Below are 25,780 nucleotides of genomic sequence, written 5' to 3'. Positions count from 1 at the left end.
TAGCGGTGGCGCTGCTCCCACGCAACAGGGAAGCGCCAGGAGGCGCCTTAAGGGAGAGCTACGCTCGGCGGAGCGCGGGGGCAGAAAAACACTTACCGGCACCAACGAGGGAGGAGGAGAGCAAGCCCTCACTCGAGCCGCCACCGCCAGGAGTCCACTTGAACAGCCTACAGCGCCGCCGCTCCGGGACTACAGATCCCGGCGGCCCTAGCGGCGGCGCTGCTCCCACGCAACAGGGAAGCGCCAGGAGGCGCCTTAAGGGAGAGCTACGCTCCGCTACGCGGGACGCCGGGCTAAGCCCGGGCAAAGGGCGGGCCCTCTACGGCCCTCATCGGACAGAGGAGGACGGGGACGGGCCACCCCCTTTGTCTCTTTTGAGGTAAATTACCGACTTGTACTTCCTTTACCCATGCCTAAGCCGAAAACAGGGGATATGCCCGATAAAATCCCGGATGATATATTTGCACTTTCTCCATCTAGTTTCCCATGGCTAGATGACTTAAACAGCCTGTGCAAGGTTAAGTATGTTCCAGCAGCACTCTCCCCCACGTTAAAATGCCGCAGCTCATCACTATGTCCAAGGGAGCTGAAATCTCTTCCTGATACCAAAAATATACCTTCCAGGGTTACACCTGCCAAAAGGAAGATCGATGGGGACAAGGACAACGGGAGTCCTCCTAAATCTCAAACACCTGATAAACCTTCTCTTAGTCCAATCCCACCTTTAATGAATTCTCCCTTAATTATGCCACCTGTCGTTAACCTGGACGATTTATCACCATCCTCCTATCAGGCCCTTCTGACTATGATTGAGCATTTGTTCAAATCTTTAATACACCCCTTGATGGACAAAATCACTACGCTGGGGAATAAGCTCACGGGGTTGGAGAACTCCATTGAATCCCTTCTGAAACCCTCAGCCCACGTCGTTACAACTCAATGCTCGCCGACAACCGCCCTATCAAACCTACCTCATCTGATTACTCCTTATGAAGCGGTGCCTATTCAATTGCCAACCCCCACCTCCTTGTTGCCTATCAATCCCAAAGCCCCCTTGAAATTGACAACACCACGTCACATTCCACCTAAACATGTGCGTACCACCCATATACACTTACCTCCAGAAGCAGCACCTTTTGTAATTGTTCTCTCGGGAGTCCCTGAACTAACAAAAGGCAAAGCCGAGAGACAACACGAACTTATGAACAAGGTCAAGTTCTGGCTTTCTAAAAACAGACCCCTGCCTTACCATCTTGATGGCCGAATAATAAGTGTCCGGAGGGTGGGATGGCTTGGACCCCTTAAAAAAGACATCTTGGGGGATTTGATCCTAATACGATTTAGGAGTAGACACATTGTGCCTTACATGCAGGCATGGCTACCTCACAATGGAGATGGACTTATTTCTACCTGGAATCTACATGACTTTTACCCTAATACGTCCTACATGCTTTCCCCTAGTCCCTGGGGCATTGATAACAACCCAGTGGGCAGAGGAACCCATTTAAGTAATGTCAGTAGTTTTTCAGTGGCTTTTAATTGTCCCAAACCGTTGTACAACAATTTTTTGTATCGCAACTACTAAATCTTTCAGAACACTGTGACATACCACGTTGCCTAAAGGTTGTGTAAAGCATGTTTAATCCTTTAACTGTGCAATCTAAAGCCATTATGAGATTTATTTTAAAGTGTTTTTTAAAATGTATTGCAATATTTGTCTGTATGCTTTTATGATTTTAAAACCTAAAATCGAATAAAGCTTTCTGATTTGATTTGAGATGAATAATTAAGATCATTGAGTGAGAGATTAAGTGAATTTGTTTCAATAATCACTGTTATATAAAACATATTTCAAAACATGTCATTGGTACGCTACTGTTTTAATTGTTTTTCTTATGAAACATTCAATCTAACTTGACTATAGCCCTAATCTATCATATGCTTACAAAGTTGGGTCCATATGTGTAATTTCATCAATGTAATCATTGATGAAGTATTATGTGGGTTAATCAGTGATGTCACTGTCAATGTATTTTATTGTGTAATCCTGAGGTCATTTGTGACATCAAAAGGTGAACACTGGGGCTGGGAATAGGATTGTGCAGGAACATTATGCTGCAATTTTCAAACATTAAACATTTTATCATAAACACTAAGGGCCTGATTAAAAGTCGGGCCGCCAGACTTGGGGCGATGCGGCGGTGGCGGTCCGTCCACAACCGCACTGTCGGTCCAACCACCCTATTACCGAGTTGGGTGGTCGGACCGCCCTGGGACCGCTGCTGCCGTAAGGGAACCACTGTTCCATGGCGGTCTTGGGAGGTCTTGAGTCTGCAATATGCTTGGTGGTGCCCTGACACACTGCCAAGCATATTACGAGTTTCCTCACCGCCGCAGTTTTAATGGCGGTGAGCCTGCCATGAAAATTACGGCGGTGAGGAAACAAAGCATCTGGGCCATGGCCTGCATGTAGGGGGGCACATAGTGTCTGTGTGCACCCTAAGTTCCTGCACGGTATGGACTTCGCAGTCCATGCCGTGCAGGAACCAGCTTTGGTGCTCCCATTACAGTGCCTTTTTAAAAGCACTGCCATGGGAATGCCAATGGACTGAAGGCCAGAACAGGAGAAAACTCCTAATCTGGCGGGTGGCCTGGAGTGACCTTTGGCGATGTGGGAGAGAGGCGGCGGCTTGGAATCCAACTACTGCACTGCCAAAGTCATAATCAGGCCCCAAGTCATCCCAACTTTGGGGTCTATTACGAGGGCACCCGTAACGGCAAAAGGGACCTCCCGCCATATGTGAGGCGGTCCCGTAATGCAGATTAGGATGCGCCCACCACACTGGCAGGCGCATCCCGCATTTTTTACATTGCAGCGGGCGTGCTTACAGCAGCACCCGCCGCAATGTAAAAAAGACATGTTGTGCATTTGCATGCACAACGTGGCAGGCACCGCCCGGTGCCTGCCACGTTGTGCATGCAAATACAGGGGGGTATCATAGGTACCTCCAATGTGCACCCCCCACCCATCCAACACACCGGGGGCATGCAACGGGCCCCCACATGCAGACACTGGATGCCTTTCCATGGCGACAATGCCACCATGGAAAGGCACATCTCCGCCTGTTTAATAATATGGATGGGGGTGTCCTGCAGACACCGCCACCATATTCAGCCACTTTTCCGCCCGGTTGACTTGTCGGTGGGCCAAAAACTGGCAGACGGTCTTTCCGTCCGCCGGGGTCCCCCCGCCCTCATAATATTGCGGGGGGAAGAGAGGTGGGCGGTGGGAAATGGCGGGCAGATCGCCAACGCCATGCGGGCGGTGGAGATCCGCCCGCTATACTACTAAACCCCCAAGTGCCCAACAACCTTAACTAAGGTATTTCAAGTTAATTACAAGAATATTATGGTTATACCCAAACCCTCTTAACGGCTATTTGGCTCAGGTCCCATAAATACAGCAGAAACACTGTTTGAAGATAACTGCAAAGAAGCAATTGAGATTATTCATACAGCGAACATTTCAATAAAAAGTGTCAGTCAGAATGCTGAATTTGGATTTCCCTTGTTAGCAAATACAGAGAGAAAAGGCACTGCTTAAAAAGCAATTATACACTTGATAACTAGAAGTCTAAATTATATCATATGCTATTTCGGCACAACTGAGATCTAGTCTCCATTACCACTTGTGCGTAAAAAAAAATCCCCCTAATATTGCTCTTATCTCGCATAACTACATTAATATATACAGCTACCGGTTCAAACAATCAGCGTTTCTAACTCTGAAATTGAGATCAAATTTAGGCGTGGGTAGCCTTGTCAGCCACATTATGCAAACTGACAAAAACAATGTAGCATAAATGTTCCCACAGTAGGCACACCATCATTAAATGAAAAATAAACTTCCACTCTGTAGAAGACTCTTAACTGAGCATGTCTTACCAATACCGCCCTGAGCTCCACTATGTTGAATTATACGATTAAATGAAATGTGCGCAAAAAGGGAGAGATACACCACCTGGGAAAAGCAGAAATTACCTCTTGGATAGGGGACGGCTAATTACTAATAAAATAGATCTGTTCGGTTTGTCTCCATCTACAGTTTAACTGTTTTAAAGCTTCAATGCTTGTTTTGAGAATTTGTTCAGATACATTTAATAGATTTGTTTTGGAACAACTCACAGGCATAGTGACCTTGGTCCTGGTACGTCAAACCTTTATAGGCCTTTCAGGATTAGGAATTCTTTGAATTGTGAGAAAGTCTGAGTTAACAGGAAGGAGGAGCTCTTCTGGAAAACTGGCAGAAGATTTAGTTGTCTCACATTTCATGATGGCTCCCTGTTTTATATCAAACAAACATGTTTATTGTATTTGTTTGTGGACCCTTTGTAAACTGGTCAAAACCAAGCTTCTACATTAATAAAAAATGATTTGACCATCGAAAAAAGGAGATCTATTAAGAATGAAGTCAGTGACAGACAATCCATCTTTATTATGTAGAGAGGGCAGCGTCCAATAACCTGTGTCGTAATTTGACAGCGATTAGATTAAGCCATCAAGGTGGTGCCGGTCCTCGACTGAGATCTCTTCTGTCAATTTGCGGTGCAGTGGCCGTTTGGTCGAATTTACAACTTGGCAGTTGGAACCTGGACACCCTATGATTGGTAAGGGCCATTTTACGGCACGTACTATGGGCTTGGATGCCCTTGTATGGTAAGGTAGTTTTAGGAACACTTACCGTGGCATATTTGTATTTTGGTAAAGACCAGTCTTATATGTATTTTATAAAACTTGGTAAGATATATGTGCTAAAACACATATAGGAGGTAATGTGGAGATTTTTCTTCCAATGAGACAAATTTGAACGGCGCAACATACTAGAAGTACTTTAAGTGGCATTTTTGTATAATACTGCATATTTTGCATTATTTTCAACATGCCTGTTTTCAGCGCACTTCGAAAAATGTGCTGCTCTTGTATGGGGGCCCGATTTAGACTTTCAGAATCGCAACCGGCTCCCCCAGAGGGGATGCCTAATAGAGATATGTACATCAAATTCGGTCTCTCTTCCATAATGTACAGCACATTGTGGAATAGATACACAAAAAAGGATCCTAAGTTACGTTGGCCTATGCATGGGTCATTTGATGTGCGAAAGATTGAGTCATGTATGTTTGAGCGGAAGTCTAGATGTGATATGTTTGAATGCTTGCGTATGTGGGAGAAAGAAGTGCGTGAACGAGCGAAGCGTGAGCAAGCCTTGATTGAGAAAGAACAGCGAAAGAATGTGTATGAGACAGCGCTGGAGTTGAGAAAGAAAGAAGTGAAAGAACTGAAAGAGAGAGAGGAGAAAGAACACAGATTGCAGGTATCTGGCCAATATCCTGTCCGACAGCCTCTCTATCCTGTCCTTAATAATCTACCAGATGATTTTTCGTTACCAGATCGACCTCCACCTCGGTATGCCGTTCTGTCCGCTCCGTTCAAATGTGGTGAGGGTTCCGACTCGGATAAACGAAAAGCGCGGGACACCCGTTCTATGCTGTCTGTACAACGTGCAGCTGATATCAGACAAGTTGCTCGTAAAGCATTACGTAGTACTGATCCTGCTTCCGATCTTTTAGCTAGTATACAGGGATGGACGGAAAGGGAGCAGATATATTTCACTGAAACGTCTGCTGCAGAAGTCATTGAATTATTTCGGAAATGTTCTCAAAATTTTGAACCTGATGATGTAGCAGCCGATTGTAAAAGTATGCGTGATGGTCTTTTTACTTTCCCTCAGGTGGCTGACACGATTAGACGGTTGGTTAAATTATGAACTGAAGCGGTTCACCTGAAGGACCAGAAAAAGCTCACGGACGATGCAGCGCAGAAATCTCAGACAGGATGGTCGCAGTCTTCTATCTTCGGAACAGATAAGCAAATGGTGTTCTATATGAAGCCTATGCGGGAAGCCGCACCCTTGAATGTTCCTCCTAAAGGAGCAGGCGACAATGACGACAAAGATTCTGCAGACGCTAAGGGTTATCTTGTTTATACTTGGGTTTAGACTCCTTGGAATAGGGCAGATGTAATGGCGCTTAAAGCAGCATTGCCCGATCCACGTAAGAATCCTGCCGCTTTTTATGAGGAAGTTGAAGGCGCTATAAATTCTTGTACTATGACTGTGTGATATTGATTTGTTTTTCGGGTTAATATTACCTCCGGATATGTGGAGGACTGTTCGTAAAACTAATGATTGTGCCGCTTTTGGCGCGGAATGGAAAGAGTTAGAACAATTAGATATGGAAAGGAAACCCGCTCAAAAGCCGCATCAGTCAATATTAAACCTCCCTGCAGCTATATTAACTAAACTCAAAACAGTTATCCACCCTAAAAAGATTGATTGGACTATTTTAGCATCGTGTAAACAAAAGGTAGACAAATCGGTTTCTGATTTCTTTACACGTTTTGAAGAAGCTTTTCACGATTTCAACGGTCAATCCTTGGCCGATGATACAGGCAGACATTTGTTTGTCGATAAGTATGTTACGAACTTGTTACCAGGGATAGCTAGTCGCCTAAAAGCCAGTGAGAGTTCTTGGACTACATCTTCCCCAGCATCTGTTTTAACGATGACTCAATATTATGAGCGCCAAGAATTAGAAGCAAAATGTACTGAAGATAAAAAATCGAAAGAATTAAAAACAAAAGTTATGTTGGCTCAAGTCTATGGCCCGCCTTCTAGAGGCTATGATCGTGGCGGACGTGGTTCTTTTAATCTTTCCTACAATCGTGCGAATTTATCTATTAATCAATGTGCGTATTGTAAGCAATTTGGCCACTGGATGGCCGATTGTCCACTGTTACGTGCGCAACAGGGCTCGCGAGGTTGGGAACAAATGAGGAATCGTTTTGGCTACTCAGGGCCTCAAGGAAATACAAATGATCGAGCTTGATTCAATACCAATGTACGAACGCAGGACAGGTTTAACACCTTTGATAGACGTAACCAGTATCAAATGTCTGATTGTGTGCAACCCGATCTTTACGATTCAGCTCATGCATAGGATTGCCTATGATGGGGTACGGAATCAGTTGAAGTTCCAGTAGATCAGACGGGTCCCTATGTTACAGCACATGTTTTGGGTTCTACTGATCGGTTTCTGGTTGATACAGGAGCTACTCATAGCGCTCTGTCTAAACAATTGGTTCCAAGGGCTCCCCTGTCTGGCGAAACTATTACTTCGATAGGTTTCGATGGAACACCTTCCCTTAGCCCACTGTCACAACCACTTGCATTTCATGTAAATAAATTTGTTGCTCCATGTCAGTTTTTGCTCTCCCCAAACACTCCAGACAATATTGTGGGTCTTGATATGCTCAAGTATTTCAGAGCCACAATACGATGCTCTCCGAAGGAGTGCGTGTCATTTTGAATGATAATCATTCAGTACCTGAAAGAGCTTGTCTTGTTAATGAAGATTCTGCCTTAGCCTCACTCCCTAAATCCTTGTGAGCCACCTCGGACACTGATGTGGGCCAAATGATCATCCCACCAGCACACATTATTGTCAAGGGGGAGCTGTGTTACCACGGTTGCCTCAATACAGAATTTCACAGGAGGGTGAGGAAGCGCTCACACGAATTGTTCATGATCTCATTCAAGTAGGAGTTGTTGAAGAAGTTCCCTTTAATATTTGTAACAGTCCGATTCTTCCGATTTTGAAAAAAGACACTGAAACTAGAGTTTACAGGTTCATTATAGACCTTAGAGAGGTGAACAAGATTGTAGTACCACAATACCCGGTAGTTTCTGATATCATGACACTTCTTACCTTAGTTCCTCCAACAGCTACTATGTTTTCTGTGGTAGATCTGAAGAACGCCTTCTTTTCGATCCCTATTCACTCTGAGAGCCGATATCTGTTCGGCTTCACTTTGAATAATAGATAGTACAGATTTTGTAGAATTCCTCAAGGCTACACTGAGAGTACAAGTATTTATAGTCAGGCGTTGAAAAGAGAACTTGATTCCTTTATTTTACCTGAAGGCGTGGCTCTCATACAATATGTCGATGACATCTTGTTGGCAGCCGATACCACGGAACAATGTGAAAAATGCACTCTGTCTTTGCTCTCATTTCTTGCTTCACATCATCAAAAAGTGTCACGAAAGAAATTGCAATATTGTAGACCAAAGGTAACCTACTTAGGTCACCTTTTGTCTAAGGAGGGACGTGCAAGCCATTTTAGATACTCAAGTTCTCACCACACAGAAAGGAGTGCGTGGATTTCTTGGTCTGACTTCCTTTTGTAGACAGTGGATTTTGGGGTTTTTTGTACATTGTTAAGCCTTTGTTAGCACTTTTGACAAAAGACACTCCAGTGCCCCTCCCTTGGTCAGATGAATGTGAAACTGCTTTTCGGCAGTTACGACAGGCTCTTTGTTCAGCACCAGTGTTAGGTACACTAGACTACACAAAGCCTTTTACACTTTGCGTACATGCGAAAGATGGGTGTGCACTGTCAGGTTTAGTTCAGTTACACTGCGATAAGCAACGTCCCTGTGCTTATTTTGTCAGCAGTCCTTGATCCTGTTGCCCGAGCATTGCCTGTATGCTTTCGCTCAGTTGCAGCAACAGCTGTGTCAATACGGCATAGTGAAGGGATAGTTTTGTCACATAAACTGTTAGTGTTGGTACCTCATGCTGTTGATGCCCTTTTAAATCAGACAAAGACGCAGAACTTAACTAGCACTAGTGTGACAGGATATGAACTGACATTACTAGCTCCTCATTTTACATTGAAGAGATGTGCAACCTTAAACCCAGCTACTTTGTTACTGTATCCAGCGACTCAGCCTCAGTCACAGGAAACACACGATTGCATATTCTTGACTGAGGAACAGACAAAGGGTCGCATTGATTTACAGGATACGCCCTTTCCAGATGTGGATGGTGAATTATGGGTAGATGGGTCTTGTTTGAAATTACCGGATGGTACGACCTCAGCCGCGTATGCAATCACCACGCTTGAAACAATAGTGGAGACAGCTCGCATACCAGAGAAATCGGCTCAAGCAGCTGAGCTGATAGCCTTGACAAGAGCATGTGAGCTTAGTACAGACCTATGTGTGAATATCTACACAGATAGCCGCTATGCTTTCGAAGTGGCGCACAATTTCGGCCTACTCTGTAAGGAAAAAGGCTTTCTCACATCTCACGGAATGCAGATAATGCACGGAGATTTAGTGCATAATCTTTTAACTGCATTGACATACCCAAAGAAAATAGCAATTGTTAAGTGTAGTGCACACAAGAACGTGACAGACAGGATTGGACAAGGTAACGCCTTTGCAGATCACGAGGCACGTGAAACTGCGACGCAGAGAAGCACTACTTCTATGTATGTAGTGAAGTCACAAGCTGAGTGTTGGCATGGTGCAAGGCAGGAAGTACAAGAGATACAGAAATCTGCTTCTTAAAAAGAACGTAAGCAATGGTCTGTAGAAGGAAAGTTAGATGATGAGGGTTGTTGGCGAAACAAGCAAATGGATAGGTGGAAGCTGCCTATAGCTTTTGTACAACCTATGGTCCAGATGGCACATGGGCTAGCACATGTTCGAGCTTCAGCAATAACGAAATTGCTTACACAAGTTTGGGAGCATCCAGAAATTGCTAGCACAGCTAAGAGAGTAGTACAATCCTGCTTGATTTGTTTGCAATATAATCCAGGAAAGGGTACTCGAGCTACAGCTGGAGGATATGCTACACCAACTGCACCTTTTGAAGTCCTGCAAATGGACTATATCAAACTTGAGCGTCGCAACATTTTGAAGAATGTCCTAGTGGTGGTTTGTGCTTTCAGTAAGTGGATTGAAGCGTACCCCACGAAGGATAATACTGCTATTACCACGGCTAAAGTGTTGCTGAAGGAATTCTTCCCTAGATTTGGTGTTTGCAAACTCCTAAGGAATGATAACGGACCTCATTTTGTTGGGGAAGTTATCAAGTATGTCCTGAAGGGATTAGGAATCAAACAGTTCCATGCAGTGTTCCATCCCCAGTCAGCAGGATTGGTGGAAAGGTATAATGCTACTCTAAAGCTGAAAATAGCGAAGATACAGGCTTCTACATCTTTGACTTGGCCAGATGTGTTGCCTTTGGCATTGTTGTCAATTAGATCAGTGCCACACTCTCGAACAGGCCTCACTCCCTACGAGGTGGTATTAGGAAGGCCTATGAATATCTGGGGAGTACCGAAACTGAGTTCTATATGTGATGTACCTTGTGTTTTAATGAATGATTATTTGGCACAATTAACTGATAGCTTGGTTTCTATTCATCAACAGGTCCGAGAAGTACTCCCTGACAGATCTACTGGTGAAGGCCACAACCTCTAACCTGGGGACCAGGTCATGGTGAGGTCGTTTGAGAGGTCAAGCAGCTTGGAGCCGAGGTGGCGTGGACCAGAGCAAGTTCTCCTCGCCACAAGAACAGCGGTTCGAGTTATAAACAGGAAAAATTGGGTGCATAGTACTCATTGTCGCAAGGTATTGTCGACCTTGGTGGAACCTGATGTGCTGACCGATCGTCGAGAGATCTTGACTACGGAAAAGGGCCAAGCTTTGCCATCAGACGAATCTGCGGAGTTCTTCCCGGACCAGACAATTCCTGTAGCATCGCAGTACAACTTGAGGCCAAGGAAAGGATCTACGATTTTGACAGAGACAGGTTGAGCAACCGCCCTGGGTAGTGGAAACGGAATGCCGATATGACAGGGGGGATCAGCCCTGCCTAGTGCAGTGACACCCGTCTTGATCTTCGGTGAAGAGAAGAGCTCTTAGGGTCATTTTCTTTTTTTCTTTTTGTGTTCTCTTAGTTTTTTAGAAGAAGTTGACTTTGTTGCTGAAATGAATAAAAAGCACATTTTTGGTGTTGTAGAGTTGTTTGCCATTTTGACAATTATAGCAGTGATCACTTGGTCTATTGAAGTGATGATCCCTGCTCGTGAATTATTTGTTGTTACTACTCCTGTCCCAGAAGAGCACCAGCATTTTACTCTTCCATATCATGAACAAAAACACCGCCAGTCTTACCTAAATAATATGTTTGTTCAGAAGCTACACCATACACACAGCGCTACCAATACCACTAATTGTTGGATATGCGGTATGATCCCGGCGCATCACAAGAAAGGAGGAACCCCTTTTATCCCACTTCCTTTTTCGCACAATGGCTCTTGTCAAGCCTGGTACACTTTACTGTTTTCGACTAGGAAACCAACAGTGGGAGGACTTCTTTTCCGTTTGAATAAAGAATGTCATCAGGACATAGATGGGTATCCTCAAGCTAATGGAACTATATGGGAATGGGAAGAATATCGACCGGACAATTTCTCCACGCCATATGTCTTCACCCACACAAGAGACTTTGCCAAAAATGAACCTTTTGTGATTACTGTAACGAACACTAAAGCAGACTTATGTGTACAGAGTACTGGACGAATTCCAGTTGGTGTGAGCGAATGTATTATAGTATTAAATATAGATCGAATAAATAATAGCTCATTTTTAGCTTCGCATAACACATATTTAGTTTGTGGCAATAATGGATATCATCAATTACCAGTTGGTTGGTCAGGTGTATGTTATGTATCTTTTCTACTACCACCTGTTTTCTTGGCACCTGCATCATATCATCGAGATTTTAAACTGTACCAGAATGTTTCGTTGAACAGGAGTAAGAGGACCATAAGTACTGATGAAGTAGATCAAACAGATACTAGTTTACAGCAATACGTTGATTTTAATTTAGGATTGTTTTCTTTTGTGGGTGCTGCACTGAACAGTAGAAAAGTAAGAAGGTTAACAAGAGTGGTAGAAGCGGTCACTAATTAAACTGCTATAGCATTAGGGAATATTACAGAAGAGCTACAGGTTGCAAGAATTGTAGCTTTACAGAAATGTATGGTCCTTGATGTAATGTTAGCAGATCGGGGAGGAGCATGTAAAATTATCCGTAGTAGTTGTTGTGTGTATATACCCGACAACTCGCCTTCAGTATATGATGCAATTTTTAAATTACATAAGATAGCTACAGATATCCACACAAAAAAACGGTACTTGGTCTTTTTCTGGATGGTTTTGGGCGCTAGTCACTTCTTGGGGTTGGAAACTATTGACTGTTCTATGTATCGCAATTGCAGTGATTTTTACTTGCTGTATGTGTATTCACTGTGGTCCAATGATATGTTCCATGTGTATTACTACTTGTATGCCAACTAAAGAGAATATTGTAAAAATGAAAGCACAACATATATTAGATAAGGAAGCAGCGGAGATGATGCGAATAGATATACAAGATGAGTACTTAGACTATCCTAGAAAGGCGAATGTCTTCAGCTAATGCTGAAAGGGTCGTCTGTCGTAATTTGACAGCGATTAGATTAAGCATTAGCAGAAGACATCTTAGTTCTAGCCGTTATCTTGACATTTAGCGGACTCCATTTTGTATTCCTGGCAGCCATTTTGTCTGTCTCATGTTGCCTCGTGTCGACCATGTGCTTTGTCCTATCTTCCTGTTCACGGCGCCTGAAAACTGCCTGGCAACAAGTTATATTTAGCCTCCCCCACTTTTGCGCATGTCAAGTAGGGTCCACATCTGTTAGTGATTAGTTCCAGATAGGAATGTGCTTGTCGACCCCCAAAACTGTTAGCTCCTCCCACTGATTGATTGTGCCTCTCAAATATTACCTTATATGTACATAAACTGCGCTCTTGTGTTTGTACCGCCTACTTTTGAGCCCCTGTGTGGGTATAAATAAACCACGCTTTCTTAGCTCGTGGTGCTACTTCTTACAATACCGAAGGGTGCTGTTCGAATTGTAGTACCACCTCATGAGGTCTAATGAATGGTATCTTTTGTATTCTAGTTTCCGTGCCAACTTCTTTCTATGGTCTGAGGACTCGTGCTGAGAAGGGCGAACCCCTTGCACTAGCGGGTCTGGCTGAGGCCCGATACAACAGCTGGGATGAAGAAATTGTTCCCAATTAGATGCAGTGGGGCATGTTTCCCTTGCAACCATAAATATGAGCTCCATAAGAGGCTATAACTTGCTTAGCAGGATAGGCATCTAGAATAGGTTTAACTGCTAGATCACCATATCTTTAGTTGAAACGATCCAAGGTCTTGGTGGTCTGAGCCATATATGTCTTTGAAAGGTTATTTGTTCAGAACACCTACTCATGGCTACAAATTAAGTTGCAGATACTTCAAGATGACCCTTTTCTCGGTCTCTCTCTGAAAAAAAGGATAATAATTTTTAGTTGCTTTCTCTGGAATGCACTAAAATGTATATTTTCTAAATCAAGATGCATCATCAGAGTATCCCAACAATCGCTGCACAATGTCAACCACTGGTGAGATCTCTGCAACCACATTTATCAGCCATCCACCCACATGAGTTATACAGCTGATGAAAAAGCTAAGCAAGGCTTATGGCCGGCCGTACTAGGAAAGAGAGTTGTTTCTTACATAGCTTTGGCTGTTATGTTTTGATTGAATAAAAAACAAAATTAAATAATTATTTTCAGAGGTCAAGCTGTACGCACTGAGAATATCCATTCAGTCATACCTAAAGGGAATTCCTTGATGAACTGTCAAAGTAACAGGTATGACAGCTTTTCCTTCACATAAAATAACAACACTACAGTGCACACTAGCAAAATACCACACATCACGTTATGAAAAACATAAAAAGTGGCATCTTCAGCTGCAAATATAAAACATACACAATATTCTATTAAATTATATTATAATATATTATGACATATATGATATATGCTATGATATGATATTATCTTACCCTTAATACCAAATGACTATCAATACTACCTAAGGACAATCACCAACACCAATACCTGGTATTTATGTGGAATGGTAGAAATCTTTTATCACTGAATCTCACAATAAAAAAGAAATATATTATACTGATGTCTTACTTGTATAGCAAGTGGTAAACCGTGATCTGGACCGGTCTAGCTCTGAGCAACAAAAGTGGTGTCAAGGTGTTTAGTAAAGTCTGCAGTTTATCGGTGAGGTTTGTCTTCTGGCCAGCAACAAATTTAGCAGGAAGGTTGTTGTCCAATAATTGATCCTTTGAGATAAAGATTAGAGCTTCTCCTAAAGATTCCAGTATGGAATTATGTAAGGGTGCCCCAGCAGAATATTTGCATTCACCTAAGCCAAACAAAACAGAAAAAAAAAATAGAAACATCAGTGAACTGGAACATCAAATGCAGTATTTGACAAACAAAGCAACAGCTAACAATTGTATAGGTTTGAGTTACATCATATAAACAAGGCAAATGCTTTTTCTGGGTAGGGCATATGGGTCGGATGACAGCGGCATGTCAGTGTTTAGTTTTATGTAGTGTTTTTGCTACCCGGCACAAAATTGACAAAGCTGAAATATTTCTACTAAATGTACCTCATCTGACTTAACTATAATTGGGAAATACAACGTTGGAAGCCCAGGTCATAGAACCCATATTGAGCAGTTTGTATACCACTAATAGGAAACAAACAAATTAGTGAGATTACTGCCACTGCAGTTATAACCAATACTGATTCATGTAAATTTCAGCAACAGACAACGAGGCTTTAATTCTCCAGCAAACTACTGGGCAGGGATAGATTATAAATCTCTTCAGACCAGAAATAAAAGGTTACTTACATTCAGTAATTTTCTGGTGGACAAATTATCTTCCTCTAGATGTCTTACCTTAAGAATATCCTCCCATGTATCAGACTGATTTCAAAACCTTTATTCCCTAGCAGTATATAGTGCTGCCATCTCCACACACTGGTCATGACAGCACTGGTGAACACCAGGAACCAACCAGTGTGCTGACGTCAGATGCTGAAACTTTTTCTGCACCCTAGCGAGATGTGTGAAGAGAAGCAGAGACTGCACCAATGGCAGCTATAATAATAGCACATACTATCAAATCTGATTATATCAGGCACTGACTCATCAGGGGAGGAAAAAGGGCTGAGAGAGATCGGGAGGAAGATTATGTATCCACCAGAAATGCCATCAGTGAAGGTAGACAACTTTTATTTCTGATGGATATACCTTCTTGCAGATTCCTAACCCTAAGGAGGAGTCCATTCATCACTTTCTTGTATGCTACACTACAGTGTGTTGCCCTAAATAGAATGGGTATGTCCAGACGTGGGTCCTACGAGCACTGTGCCACTGGAAACAAGCTACACCTGGCTGATAAGCCTTAATCAGGGTGAAACCGGTCCTGGGTTACTTGTGCTCCGGTTCAGGAAGGAACTGGTCTTGCAGTTTGGGCTGGACTCTTCCCAGTGGAGCTGGGTCAAGACTAATTTGCATATGGCTGGGGGCAAACCAAAGGAGGCATGGTGTGCAAAATAACAATGGATTGGGATGCAGCCCAGAGTGATTACCAGTGGCTGAGATTCATTCAAGCATTCCATTCATCACCCTTTAGTATGCTACAGAGTGTCGCCTTAAGTGGGATGGGTATGTGGGTCTTGTGCACACTGTGCCACTGCAACTATGCCATACCTAGCTAATGAATACTAATCAAGGCGAAACTGGACCTGGGTTGCTTATGTTCCGGTTCAGGGTAGACCTGGCCTGGCAGTTTGGGCTGTAATGGTCACACTAGAGCTGGGTCAAGAGTGATTTGCACATGGCTGGGTCCCAACTGAGATTGCTTGGTGTGCAGAATAACTATGAATTAGGATGCTCTACGCGTAATTACCAGTGACTGACATTCAAGCATTACATCCATCACTTTTTTGTATACTACAGTGTGTCATCCCAAACCAATACCATCTGGAAGTGGAAATGAGGAGGGCAGATTAATCAAGAAAAATCATGCAGCACACTCCTGGCAAACTATCAGTCACTGTATGCTTTTGATGAAAAGCAGTAATGTTAAGTAATGTATGCAGGGATAACCACATAGCTGTCCATTAGATATATGCCATTGAAGAGTGGCAGAAGCATCCAGGCCCTAGAGAAAATATCATGAATCCCTTCCTTCTTGTCCCAGGCATAACAGATCTTGAAAGGTAGGGTGACCCAGTGCCAATGTGAAATTGTGTGTTTGGTCACGGCCATAACTGTCTTGGCTCTGGCAAACCCGCAAACTGCTGGTCCATCACTTGGTTCTGTTGTGTGCAGTCAATGCAGCAGAAGACCACACATCTGGGCTCCAGTCTTCATAGCCACTACTTCTCTGTGGTGGGATGAGGAGAAGTAAAGGTGTATGAGAGGGTGATAGACTGGACATATGAAAGCTGAAACATCCTAGGGAAAGAACGTTGGGCAGGTATGGAGGACCAATAGGTCTGGGTCAAAAACTGGGTAAATTGAAGTTTTCAGACTCTGTAAAATGAAGATATTGCAACCAACATCAGTGTTTTCATAGTAGGAAGACCAAGAGGCCAACCATGCATTAGCTTGAAATGAGTTGCCATGAATAAAGTTAACATACTATTCAGATCCCACTGAGGAAACATTTATGCAGTAGGAGGAAACAGGTAAAGTGACATGTCAGCAAATTTACCAGTAGAGGTTACTTAAACAAAGATGAGCAATCACAGAGACACATGAAAGCCGAGAGGACACTCAGGTATCTTTGACTGCAGCCACTGCCAGTCTCTGCAGTTCAAGAGGCAATGTGAAATTCAGTATGTGTGAAACGTGTGGTTTAAATTGATTCATGCTCATAAATGGATTTCAAAGCAGGGTTTCTGGCAAACTGGATGACATCTGCAATTACATCAGGGAGGCAATAGGACTCTAGCTGGTACTACTCAATCTCCAAGCATGCAGTCAGGTGTTTTGAGAATAGGGTGGGGGACCTGTCCATTCTACTGCGACAGAAGGTAACAATGTGTCTTTGTAAAGCGTATGTTCAACCATGGGCCTCTTGGCAATGAAATATCAGATGCTTATTATTACCCAATTCAATGGCACTCACTTTACTGACCTTAGAACTGAATTTACCTGCTAGGATTCAAACCTGCTCAAACACAGATCCCCTGAGTTGATGTATTAGTCAATTGAATAACCAGAATGGCTTAAGATCCACACTCCTCAAGAGAATAGGAGGTGGAAGCCAAATGATGAGTGGCATAATACCCCTTACCAGAACCTCCTTCCCAATCTAGGCCGTTCAGGATCAGTTGTGCCTGATTCCACAATCCAATCCTCCCACAACATCTGCCAGCATGCTAGGCCATGAAATGATAGTGCTAGAACACCACAGTGAATCCAAGTTCAGGATCTGCATTAACACGTGCAAACCATCAGCGACCAAATCAAAATATGGCTTCTGCTAGTTTGGCAAATTCCCACAAATTATTGACAAAGTGGCATTGTGTGCAAGTGAAAATTAACAGCACAGAGCATGAGAATGCCTGATGCAAAACCATTAGCCCATTGTCTGAAGTTGCTTAGACTCTGTGTCGGACGAGAAGACCTCTAGTTTCAAGACAATCTTCAAAAACTAGGGACAAATGGGTCACCTGAATCTCAAAGCACTCCGCCCTGCTCCTATAATTTGAACCATTATTATGAGTGCTTGCTACTATAAATGTGTGAAATCACTTTCATAAACGTGCATCAAGCACCTGTAATCTGAAGACAACAACGTCTTCCATGGATATCTCTCCACTGTCTCCAGAAATATGTCCGCCATATATAAATACTATCTATAAAATAACAAAAAATAAATAGGTCTGCTGTGAAATCATTCAAATAATGGCTCCCAATAGCAGCAGGGATCAGATTGTAATCACTATCCACAAAGCATTCTTGAAATAAAGTATAGGGTGCTTTTAGAAGTTGGCCACTCACAATGCCTATCCAGTACACTCTAATTGACCAAGTCTCAAACCATCTCAGACCTTGAGCACAAATGGCATTGTCTGGGCTCTCGGTTCCTCCCTGAAAGACTAGGTAACTGAGCAAGCACACTGTCCGAAAAATAATGAAAACTTAACTTTTCAAGAAAATATTCAAATGAATTTGTGACCATACATCTGCTAATTAAGTAAACAATGAAACAATGTGGCTGTGCCCAAACCATAAACAATGCACAAGGCTAACGTTGAGCTCACACTCTTCAACAGTATACACTAACTATTAACCCTCTGTCTGCTTCTCCTACTAACACCCCATCAATCTAAACAGCACTTATGTAGTCACTTTTCCCTTTTCATCCAAATATCTGTACCAATATTAGAGAAGGCTTAGGAGTGACTGCAAAGTGACATATGAAGAGCTATACAAAACACCACACAAACATAAATAAATAAATATTAACACAGTAATATATGTGTATCCATCAGCCCCAAGCCTCACAGATTTCTAACAACTGAGGATTTGAAATTCTATTGTCTATCACAGCGAGTGTGGCCCCTAGATTCGGAAAAGTTTAGTGTATGTGTGACAATAGGGAGGTACTTCCTCTGTACCTCTGGTTGGTATTTTCTTTCTTACATTTAGGATACTGTGTAGAGTGGTCCAATCTTGAACTGCATGTATATCACTGTTTTAATTTATTTTTCACCTTTTCTTTTCAAACAAAATCAGGCAACACTCACATCAATTATACCTATCTGTATAAAGCACTACTCAGAGTAGGGTTGGAGTGAGTGATTCCTGGTCCTGATTAAGGCCACAGACCACTAAGGCTTGATTGATGGCTGAAACATGTTAACTTTAGAGATGTTATTATTTTTGTAAAGCGCTTGAATACCTAAAAGGTGTCTTTGCACTAGCTGAGTTTACAGAGGAGAGAAACAGTGCCCAGAGGTTTGAGCAACCATTCTACAAAGAAAAACAGGTTTTCAAGGCCTTCCTAAAGGCCAGTAGGATAGACATGGTCTTTATGTCTAATGGGATGGAATTCCATGCTTTTGCTGCTCCCAGCACAAAGCTTCTGCCTCCCCAAGGTGCCCGATGAAACCTAGGCACAGCTACTAGTGCCTGGCATGTACCAGTTGAAGTTTTTTCTCAGAAAATCTGAATCTCTTCCATGCAGTGCTTTGTAAGTGATACAGAGTGCTTTGAGGGGGATTCTGTGTCCGACTGGTAGCCAGTGTAGTTTCCAGACAAATTTGGAAATGGGCTGGCATTTAGGAATTTTAAACAGAAGCGGAGCTGCTGCATTTTGCAATACTTGCAACTTGTTTATGTCATACCGATGAGCATTGAGATATAGTCCTTTACAGTAGTCAATCTTTGCCATCACTAACGAAGTAACAGCTAGTTTCTTCATATTGGCAGAGATAAAAGGCAGAATATTTTTCAACAGCCTGAGAGTATAAGACGCAGCTGAGGTAACTGGGTTTGCTTGATCAGAGAAAGTAAGTGTGTCATTGAACTTGACTACCAAGTTCCTTACTTTCCTAACCGGAATGGGAAGTGTGCCGAGTTCAGATGGCCACCAAGTCGGGGACCAAAATGAAGGTTTGGCCCCAAAGATCAAAGCCTCAATCTTAACTGAGTTCAGTTGAAGGCAGTTTCTGGCCATCCACTGACTAACTGCCTGCATACAGTTGTTAAATTTAGAATCACTTCCCGAGTCCCCAGGTCCTAATGACACAACATTTTGCGTGTCATCTACATACGATGCTAAAGAAAAATGTAATTATCTTATAATCTCAGCCAGAGGTGAAACAAATATTAAAATGTGTCAGTTTGAGCGACTAGCCCTGCAGGACACTACAATGAAGAGAATATGCAGAGGAGGTAAAACCTCCCATATTGACTGTTTGCTCTTGGTCATTCAGAAGGTAGATTAGCAATTTCCAGGCCATACCAGATATCCCTATTTTGTTTAGTCGATCCATCAGTAGCTCATGACTAACTGTATTGAAGGCTGCCAACAGATCGAGTAGCGCAAGGGCAGCTCTTTCTCCTAAAGCCATAGTACTTCTGATCTCCTCTGATGCTTTTATAAGAGCCATCTCCCTGCTGAGTCAGCCTGGAAAAGGAACTGAGTGAAATCTGAGCAATTATTGGTCTGAATATAATCAACTAATTGGCTATTCAGAACTGTCTCAAATATTTTTTCTGTTAGGGGCAGGAGTGAAATCGGCAGGTAATTTACTTGCAATTGGCGGGTCAAGAGAGGGCTTTTTAATTAGACACATAGCTGAAACATTCATGTAATGTTTTCCCGATTAAATCTGGATTAACTATGGAGTGCCATGAAAAGAATAATTTAAGATCATTTCTGGATTGTGAAGCAGAATTACTGGTTATCTGTAATTTCATCTATTTTAGGAAAATATCAGGTAACTTTCTGCCAGTTAATTGCTTTGAGCTAAAACGTATGTGGTACATAGAAATATTTAGCTCCTAAAAGTTACACAAAAGAAGAAATCCTTTAGTCTGTAGTTCTGCAAATGGATTTGGGGGTTCTTCCACGTAAAGCCTTAAGTGGCTTTTCTCTTACACCTAAAGTTAAGTGCTTGAATTGAAACTATGCATTAACACCTGTACCAAGTTGCACTATATGTTCACATGTCCCACTTACAATAGGGATTAGGCAACAGTGTGTTAAGAGTTATTTACCTTTGTTAAAGACATTTCTGGTGGATACTATACATTCCTAATTATTCTTCGCTTTATGAATATCAGACACGCGGGAGCTGGGAAGTTTTTTCCCTAGCAAATATTATTATTATTATTTGGAATCTTATATAGCGCACGGTTACCCTCGGTCATCCCAGCGCTCGTTCATGACTCAGGGGAATGGAGCTAAGAAAAGACAGCATTAAGCGGGGAATAAGTGGGTCTTAAGTAGCTTTCGAAACCGAATAATACTAGTCTCTATCCGTAAATTCAAGGGCAGCGCATTCCATAACTTGGCTGCATTCACCGAGAATCTTCTACCGCCCGTACGGGCTCTTTTTACTCTGGCCACTTATACCAAGGATTTGTGGTCAGAGCGTAGGGCTCTAGTAGCCTTGTAGGGGAGCACCATATTATCCAAGATGGGAGGACCTTTCCCTCTCAGGATTTTATGAGCCGTACAGAGAGATTTAAATGTTATCCTCTCCCGTACTGGAAGCCAATGCAGTGCTCGTAATGCTAGTTTTGCTGACTATCTCCTTGGAATATTCATCAGCAGCCTTGCTGCTGCATTCTGCACTTGTTGAAGTTTATTGAGCGTTGCTTCCGGAGCGCCCAAGAAAAGCGCATTGCTGTAGTCCAACCTCGAGACAATCAGCCCCTGGATAAGAAGTTTCCTGGAGGGAGAAGGGGTAAAATCCGGCAGTTTTTTTTGCATGGATCTTGAAAGACAGGTCTTGTTCAAGCCACACACCCAGACTTTTGATCTCCTTTTTGGGGCTTGGAGAATCGCCAAGGCAACTCGGCCAGCTGCCTGGCGGCAAAGAAGGCCCCGCATGTCCCAGCAACATCAGCTCTGTTTTGGAGCCGTTCAATTTTAATGCTGAGTTGCCCATATAAGTGTACACCTTTGACAAGCAGGAGTGCAACAGGTCCGGATGATCCCCCAATTGGGAAAGGGCCACCACCAACTGGGTATCATCAGTATAGCTGATTATTTTGATATCCAGTGGTGCCACCACATCCTCCAATGGTGCCATATAGACATTAAACAATGTGGGGCTCAGGGAGGAGCCCTGAGGCACACCACATTGTAGGGGGAAGGGGGCAGATTGTGCACTACCTTCCCAGACTTGGTAGGTTCGTTGGTGCAGAAACGACGCGAGCCACTTCAAGGCCATTCCAGTCAAGCCCACCTCTGACAGTCGTTGGAGCAACACCTGATGGTTTACGGTGTCAAAAGCCGCACTAAGGTCCAGGAGGATCACTGCACCGATCCTCCTGAATCCAAAATGCTCCTGGCTTCTTCCACGACTGCCAGAAGGGCAGTATCAGTGCCTTGGCCCGGCCTAAATCCTGTTTGGGAATTCCGCAACAAGCCATTGGACTCCAGGAACTGTGACAGTCGCCTGTTCACCAGTCTCTCCGTGATCTTACCAAACCCGGGCAGCAAGGAGATCGGTCTGAAATTAGCCAGGTCCGATGGATCTAGACCGGGCTTTTTCAGAAGGGCCTTTACAACCGCTTTTTTCCAACTAGGTGGAACCAACCCCTGCGCAAAAGATGCATTGATAAGATCTGTTACTGGTGCCGCAATATTAGTTGCTATCTGCTTGAGGTATCTCATCGGGACAGGATCCCTCGGTGAACCACTCTTCATGGGCCCTAGCACCTTGAGGACTTCGTCAGAGGTCACTGGACCAAAGACGTCAAGCTTAATCTGAGCATCAGCTCTCTGTTCGTCTATATCTGATTCCTGGGCTGGTTGTGGTAAGGAACTTACGATGTTTTCTACTTTCATGTGAAAGTAGTTAGCCAGTTCCGTACATTTCTTTTGAGGACTCTCATGGCTCACTGGCGGTTCCGAAGTTTTCAAAAGGTCTCTAAAGACCTTGAACGACTCTCTAGAGGAGTTAGCCGAGTTGCCAATTCTCTCCTCTTAAAACTTGGCTTTGGCGTCCAGGAGAGCGGCTTTATATCCTCTCATTGCCGTACGATACTCATTCCGGGTTGCCTCTCGCAAATCCTTTCTCCAAATCCTCTCTAGCCTTTTGCAGCCTTTCCTGAGAGTTCTCAACATCTGGGTGTACCAGGGGGCTGATCCCACTCTTTTCTCCCTCTTCGGCATTTTCTTTTTGGGGAGAATGGCGTCCAAGGACCTTTTTAGCCAATTTTCCAAGTTTATATCAGCAATTAGTGGATCCAACACCGGGCGCGGGCAGGTAGCATCTAGGTTAGCAACCCAGCGCTCTACTGGTAACCTGGACCAAGCCCTGTCAACCGAGTAGGTCCTAGGAATAGTTACATCCGTTAAATCGTACTGCCAATTGAAAGGAACCAGAAAATGGTCTGACCACGGTAAAGCCAAGGGAGTCGAGGCTTCAATCATGTCCATATTCGAAAAGACTGGATCCAGTAGGTGGCCCTTACAATGCGTAGCCCCTGAGTTGATTAGGCTCATATCAAAGGCTTTCAAATCACCCAGCAGATCGGCAGCGAGTGTATCAACAGGGTCGTCAAAATGGAGATTAAAATCTCCAAGTGCCACAAAATTGGCAGTCGACGATGCCAAAAGTGTAACAGTTTCCATCAATGAACTGGCGAAATTGCCTACACACCCCGGAGGGCGGTACACTAGGAGGCCTGATATGGAGGTCGTGGCTGACATCCGTAGTGAGAATTGACAGCTCTCACAGTCGAGCACCCCTCCGTCCTGGGCTCTACAGACCAGCGTGTCCCTATAAATGATAGCAAGACCACCTCCTCGTCCAATAGGCCTATCTAGGTGATAAATTAGATAGCTAGGGGGGAGAGCTTGCACCATATCTGGACCCGAACTAGACGTGGTCCAGGTTTCTGATAGAAATAGGATATCCAACTCATAATCCAGTACTAGGGAATTAATTTCAGTGGAATGACTAAGGAGGGACCTACAATTCAGCAGAGCCATTAGAAGAGGCTTATTTCCTATGGCTCTCTGGCCCTTAGTGCATTGACTACACGTCACAAAAGGTAAATCATTTTTAAGGATTAAGTTGCAGGGCACTTCATCCGAAGGGCGTAATGATATCAAATCATTTCTAGTATATGTTATACCGACCTTAGGGGAAAAAGCCAGCGTATCTAGCCCTAAGCCCTAAGCCGGCGGAATGACGGCGGACCCGCTGCGCGTACCTGCTGCGCGTTAGCATGGCCGCCTTTTGTAGGAGGTCTAGCGTCCTTGTGATGACTAGACCGTATGAGGAATCGCGTCCCACTTACTCCCAAGACGGCCACCAAAGTCGGAATCAGGAAGGCAGGGAAAGGACAAGGACCCGCAAAGAGCGGTGGGTTTACCAGATTACAGTGCAAGTAAGTGGGTATTAAAAGCAGGGGATAAGGTACAACTCTAAATAAAATTATATACAATAAACGGGCGTTTTAAAATTAGTCGTGAAATACTGCTTGTAAATTGCACTGAAGCGCAGCACGCTTAAGCAAACAGCAGCGCGTCCTTCCTACTACCAATGCCCCTTCGAAATAAACAATAGCTCTTCAGTGTTGCAAGGTATTACCACACTACTCCAGTCGCAGTTCCATCAGTCACAGATATGATATCTAATTATATATGGCTCAGACAGGCATGCTGGCAACAGTTCCATTTATTTTTTCTGTGCCACATCGAAGAACAGAGAGAGCATTAAGAACAGTGACAATATCAGCAGAAGCACATTATTAGTAACAGCACTAACTCATCAGGGCATGATGGACAGAAGGGGAGACTCTACAGGAAGATACCATTACTAAATGGAATTAACTTGGTTTTCTGATGGATACCTCTTTCTGCAGATTTCTCACCTTATGCCAGTCTCAAAGCAAAACTCTTTAAGACGTGGGCATGAGTAGTGCAAATTAAAAAAGGAAATAATGCAAAACAGTTCTGGCAAATTATTCACAACTGTGAGCCGTGAGAAAGTAATGTTTTGCAAAGACCAAATCTCAGACACTGAATGCCTCTGGTCAGAGCACTAGAAGCTGACGTGGCCCTTGTAGAGTCTGAACAAATGTTATTCAGTGGTTTCTCTTGCTCAATATTTAACAGATCTTAATATAAGGTGTTACCCAACCTAGCCTTTTATGTTTGCTGACCTTTTTGTCATTCTTGGCTTCAGAAAACCTCCCAAAGGGCTGATTGTCCACTCTGTCTCGCAATATGTTGTCAATGAAGTAAGACACCGGATGTCTGAATTCCACTCAATGTAGTCTCTCCTCTTCCTTGGCGGGGTGAAAATGAGGATAGAAGGTAGAAATGGTGATGGACTGGTTCATGTGGAAGGCCGACATAACTTTCGATAGAAAGGATGGGCAGGTGCGAACTACCAGCATTACTGGATCAAAAACTGTGGAAAGCAGTTGAACAAATAGGGTCTATAATTTGCTGACCCTACAGGCCACTGTAAAACAATGAAAGGCCTGAGGGGGAACTAATATAACAGACCTTTTAGAAAACACCCCACTAAGCGTGACCTGAACAAAGAAGGCTAATCGAGGAGAGACATGAAGGAGAACAAGGCAAGCAACTATCTCTTAACAGGATAACTACCAAGCACTGTTGGGCAAAGGAGAGTGTAAAGCGCAGAATATCACATGGAAGAGACTGAAAGGGGTTTAAACCCTGAGACTCACACAAAGCAAAGAATGTAGGCCAGTGCAGTGCATAAAACACCCCAGTAGCATGTTTCCAGGTAGCCATGGTACTATATGCCGTCTCCATGGTATAAAATGGTCTCTAGTTGGCACCGCTCTATACCTGTAGGTGCAGCTGAAGTATCTGAGTATTGGGTAGAAGACCCAACCATCCTGCTGTGAAAACAAATCTACTATGAGTGGAAGAGAAGGAGAGGTCAGAATATGGAATTCCAACAAATTGGCAAAGCAACTTCTTCACACCCAATCTCTGGCAATCAATAAGGATCAGTTGTGCTTTGGTTCTCTTACACCTTCTGCAGATCCTTGAAAGGAGAGGGATCATAGTAACATTTATAGCAGACCCCAACCCCAGGTGAACCTGAAGGCATACCATGTGAGCCATTCAGTGGGAAGTATAGAGCACAAAACAAGGGACAAACAGATCCAAGCGTGGTCATCCTATTCTTGAGAAGATCATGTTTGTTATTTCCAGA

At 43.5% G+C, this 25,780-nt stretch overlaps 1 protein-coding gene across 1 annotated transcript in view; it reads right to left on the bottom strand.

Moving 5' to 3' along the window:
- LTN1 (listerin E3 ubiquitin protein ligase 1) overlaps window positions 1-25,780 on the bottom strand; it is a 406,396-nt gene that overhangs the window by 108,708 nt on the left and 271,908 nt on the right. The window contains exon 23 of the mRNA XM_086934025.1: window positions 13,990-14,227. Coding sequence (XP_086790151.1) covers window positions 13,990-14,227 — 238 coding nt within the window. The remainder of the gene's footprint in view (window positions 1-13,989; window positions 14,228-25,780) is intronic.

The sequence above is a fragment of the Lissotriton vulgaris genome, chromosome 8, assembly GCF_964263255.1.
Source record: "Lissotriton vulgaris chromosome 8, aLisVul1.2, whole genome shotgun sequence".
In the NCBI taxonomy this organism is placed as follows: Eukaryota; Metazoa; Chordata; class Amphibia; order Caudata; family Salamandridae; genus Lissotriton; species Lissotriton vulgaris.
The sequence above is the reverse complement of the archived record's forward strand: the minus strand, read 5'-3'. Positions and strand labels throughout refer to the sequence as shown.